This window comes from Macrobrachium nipponense, chromosome 3, assembly GCF_015104395.2.
Source record: "Macrobrachium nipponense isolate FS-2020 chromosome 3, ASM1510439v2, whole genome shotgun sequence".
NCBI lineage: Eukaryota > Metazoa > Arthropoda > Malacostraca > Decapoda > Palaemonidae > Macrobrachium > Macrobrachium nipponense.
The window spans coordinates 51,906,725-51,911,724 of NC_087202.1; the positions used below are offsets into that span (position 1 = coordinate 51,906,725).

The 5,000-nt window shown below is 35.6% G+C and overlaps 1 protein-coding gene across 4 annotated transcripts in view; it reads right to left on the bottom strand.

The window, feature by feature from the left end:
• Positions 1-5,000, bottom strand: part of LOC135221774 (proton channel OtopLc-like) — a 294,159-nt gene that overhangs the window by 141,790 nt on the left and 147,369 nt on the right. For 2 of the 4 annotated variants that reach the window (XM_064259600.1, XM_064259593.1), the window contains exon 2: positions 1-3. This exon is cut by the window's left edge and continues 63 nt beyond it. The exons of the other annotated variants lie outside the window; for them this stretch is intronic. In XM_064259600.1, coding sequence (XP_064115670.1) covers positions 1-3 — 3 coding nt within the window. The remainder of the gene's footprint in view (positions 4-5,000) is intronic. 4 annotated transcript variants of the gene reach the window in all.

Consider the following 5,000-nt stretch of genomic DNA (forward strand, 5'->3'; position numbering starts at 1 on the left):
CAGCTAGTCGGAGACGAAGGATTTTGGAAGGAGTAAAAAAAAAAAAAAAAACGAAAGAACTGTCAGTAAGGGATCGTTGGAAAGAGAATCGGGTCAGTGAGTGAATGAAAAAAATTAGGAAGGAAATTAATCGAGTTAGGATAGAGGAAATAAAGATGATTGCTTTAGAAACGTGGTACTTTAAGGTAATGGAAGCAGATCATGAAAAATGTTAGCCAAGTTCGAAGGAGAAGCTGAGATTTTTAAAATGCAAGAAAGAAACTTGTTTTTCTGAAATGTTTGAGCGGAAGGATGGAAAGCCTACTGAGGACTGCGTGTGGGAAGGATGGAATTTAAACAAGAAACTTCACAAGGAATAGATATGATTTTCAAGGTAAATGCAAAAGAGCAGAAGGAAGATTTTGATGCAAGTGTAAATAACAGAGAACGGAGCTGCAGGTTAATGACTAAATATCTGCGAAAGGTTGTGAAATGTGAGGTAAATGTGGGGAGAAAGAGGAAGAAATCAAAGTTGGATAACATAAGAATAAAGATATTGGTAGCAGATATGATAAGGAAAGCAGTGCATTTAACTGATAAAAGAGATGATGATTGTGTCTAAGAAACTAAATTAAAGAAGTAAAAATAATTAGAGAAAGAGTGCGAGAGAGAGAGAGAGTTAATAAGAGCAGTATATTTTGAAAGACTCTTAGGAAGAATGTTGAATATTAGGAGATCAGAGGTATTTTAGCCTTGAAATTATCAACGAAAATATCAATAATGAATAGAAACAAATGTCAAGGTAAGAGGATAAATTAATAACTACAAGTGTAAAGTCGGATGAAGGAATAGTTTAAGAGAAAGAATGGAGACAAAAGATTGACAGTAAACTATAAAAAAAGTTTAATATATTTGAAGAGACAGGTAAATAAAAATGGTTTATCTTGCAGAAACTGGTCAAGTTATTAGATGATTTCTTTAAGCAATTATTATTTTACAACATATTAAAATTAAAGTCGTCCAATTTATCACTTTATTACAAGTATTAGCTCATTATAAATTAAATGATAATGAGAAGATCAAGCAACACTCAGATATTTAAATACAGACACCGATAATGAGATCATTTTCCATCATAATTTCCATCATTTGTTAATACCAAAAAAAAAAAAACATTTATTTATTTATTTATATAACAAGAATCGTCTCATCAGAAACTGGAATCTTTTCAGTTTTGTTTTCCATGTGGACAGTACTGACTACTGACACATCTCACATATTCTCTCTGTAGCACTCGACTATAATTCTTCAGTTCGTTTATGGTATTATTCAGGGGGAGGCCAGAATCACAATGCATTATTCTTGTTGTTATATAAAGCTGGCCTTGTGAGAGCACGTGCTGTTGCTTCTATGAATTACCTAAATATTAAGGCGCCAGTCTTGTAGCGTAGTTACTAAAGAAAATGGGAATCATGTAGCATGCAGTAGAAAACGGATACTGCGTTGCCTCCCAAGGGCCACTCCATTAAAACGAAAAGAAAACGACCGATATTTTCTAAAGCCAGAATAGCGGGAAGCGATTAGGCCCATGGAAGCTGGTCAGACCAGTTTATCTCTCTCTCTCTCTCTCTCTCTCTCTCTCTCTCTCTCTCTCTCTATTTTTTATCAATCTTAAGACAGAATAAAACGGCCAGGATGAACTGTGCTATGGGCAAAGACTGCTTTTTATGTACCAAGAGACTTAGCATTTTTTTATTTAATGGTGAAAGGTATATAGACATCTATATTAGAGAGATCACATTAAGTATGGCATCCCAATCTTTCTAAATAAAGCTCTGTTAAACTATTCACGACAACAGGTCGCTTTGGGTGGGGCGAAGGAGTGACTGCAATAAGACCCTAAATATTATAGAAAATGGAATAAAATGGCTGGGAGGCCAATTTAGCATCTCTCCTCTGACTATCGTGCCCCATGGTCAGTGACGCCGATGAAATTGTTAATAAGTTCTATACACGAAATGACAAAAGATAAAAGTCAGAAATGTCAAAACCTGATCAATATACTACTCGTATATAACACATAATAGCAGTCATAAAATAAGCATTCCCATTCACTCAGATGAAAAAAAATATAAAATCTGGTTAGGACTATGCTGACTGTGCTTGAAAATATGTAAATGAAGGTTTACTCATGGCCTTATTGCAAGGTGGTAATAACCATGTCTCACCAAGCTGGGTTTTTGTAATTCTGGGATCGTGGTGTCGACAGTTCGACAACCGTCTTTCGAACATCACGGGATAAGAATTTATCTCATCCGGGTTTAGATGCAATTGTAGTTTCCACTCTCAAAATTACTTTTATTTTTTATTTTTTTTTTTCATTTTTTTTTGGGGGGGGGGTCACGTTTCATTTTTTCTATTGTATCTTCATATTTCTTTTTTTTTTTCTCGCATTCATGATATACCCTTCCTGCTCTCACGTTTAGGGCTGACGCAAGGCGTGCTTTACGGGTGAGGCTTTTGCCATGCTTCTATAAAAATATAATTTTTACTCTTTATTTTTTAGCTAGGCAGTAGAACCAGCGTTGCCGTTTTATTTATTTGAAAGTGTTCTTTCTCGCTCTCTCTTACTGTCTCTTTTAATATATGACAATATCAAACCTTGTTTTTACAATCATTTTTTGGAAGTTTTTATACATCAGCTGATATTGCTAACAACCTAACAACCTTATAGCTAACCCAACCATGGCATGAAAAAGAAAAGAATGGAGAAGAAGAAGAAGAAGAAGAAGAAGAAGAAGAAGAAGAAGATGGAGGCTGATCCTGAACGAGGGGATTGTCCCAGCGTTCGTCTGAAAGCTGAAATTGGAAATTATGTGCATTTCCCGCGGGCGAAGGAGAAATTAACATCGCTCGTGCATTTAAGGAATTTTTTAATTTTGGGGTGAATCCATACAAGAGGATTGGGGAGGAATTATTGTAAACCAAATCCTTCTTAGAATCTGTAGGCACGATGTCCATTTTTGCGAACGCTGACAGAGGCAATAGCAGAATTATCCCATATCTAGAACAGTAACGACTCGTGATCCGCCCCCCCCCCCTCCCCCCCCCCCCCCCCCTCACTCCAACCCCTACCGCCAAAAGCAAGAATTGATTAATAGAATGTTGATACCTAGATACAAATAAAATTTTAACGGAACCAGAGAGTTCCACGTTTGACGTTAGGTAGTGTTTTCTAACTTATAATTTGTTAGGTTGTACTTTGGGCCATGTGAAATAAAATAAAAGCAGTACCTGACGTGTAAGTCACGTGGTCACTGTAAACATTGGTGTAATATTCTGCTGGCGAATCTGGGTCGGGAAATTATTCGGTTGGAAAGATGAACTTGAAGATTGCAGAAAGATTCAAGATCGATTGTGCGAAAATATTGAAGAGTGAACAGAGACAAAATCCATAGTAATGATCTTGGTTTAGACTTGACAATTTAACGTTTAACCACATGTCCATCTCTATTTCCGGCTGCAAGCTTTCAATTCTTAGGCCAAGAAAGGCTCCGTGTGTTTTGACTGAAACTGCTGAGATAGCTCCGTTCTCATTTGTAGTTTCCAGGTCCTCTGTTTACATGAGGCTCTCACATACATTTACACCCACGCACGCGCCCACACATATATACACATATATAATAAATATGTTTATATATGCATATACATATTTAAGTAGAGATTTATGGGAAACAGTCAAATCTGTGGAAATTTTCTGCTCAGTTTTAACTTTAAAGAAACATGTAAGAAAGGTTCTAACTTCTTTTAATAATTGCTGGGCTGAGCTTATCCGACCCATTTATATCCACCCTCGATGTTGGCTACCTTAAGTAAATGCCAGCGAAGTTTAAAGGGCAAAAAATCTTAAAATGCTTTGAGACTTAGGGAAATTTTCAGCGAACCCGTTGATGATAATTATAGAGAAAAGATAACGTTATTTCTCTTTTCTTCCCTTCTACTTCTACCTTGGCTCGAGATATGACGCCCACGAAAGAACTTGATCTTGAAGAACGGGTTTCGCATTGCTTCAGTAAGCACATAGACCAGTAATTTATTTTTCTTATAATTGTAGAACCCATTGACTTTATATTGGCCTTATATGTTTCTGTTTATCGGCAGAGTTACCGGTGGGTCGTTCGCTGTGCTCATGATTTTGCTTTTAAAGAGTTTTCGTTAGGTTAAGGTTCCTGTTACAGGAAATTATATATATTTTTTGTAGCTTTATTGGGTGTAGTAGATTTGATTTCTAGTGGCGTGATGTAATTGGGACCAAGACTGAAAAACGCTGTAGGTATATAAGCCACACCTCATGGAGTTGGTAACCTCATCCAAAGAGATATGTTTGAAACCGAAAGTGTATCACCTCATAGTTCCATCCTCCATTATATATATATATATATATATATATATATATATATATATATATATATACGTATATATATGGTGTGTGTGTGTGTTTAATTGTGTAGCTAAATGCATTTATAAGGAAATTCAGCAGCCCCGAAATTATTCCGAATTATAAACAAAGTCGAAGTTTGTTGTGGCATGAAAGAAAAAAAAAATATTGAAGTGGATCCCTGATCTAATCAACAGCTTTTCTAGGCTGAGATGGCTGTGAGATTTTAAGAATACTTTTCAGAATTCGTATGACCCAACAACAGTTATGACATTCTCATTCATTTTCTTGTATAATTTAATTTCAGTTTATTAAATTAAATCCGGTTTTGTGAAGTTGAGACTTATTCTTGCCATGAATGAACCCATATAAAGTTTTTTAAGCTAAAATTCTTCCTTATTTGCATACGTTGAATGGTAGCAATCAGTATATTTGTGTGTATCACCTTCACCTTTGCGATAGTCTTGTTCCTTTTTTATCGTTATATATATTTTTTGTGTGTGCGTGTCTCGATGGTGTTTGTTGTTAAATATGCAGTGCTAGTTTTGTTTCGCTTAACCAACAAACCATAAATAAATACTAG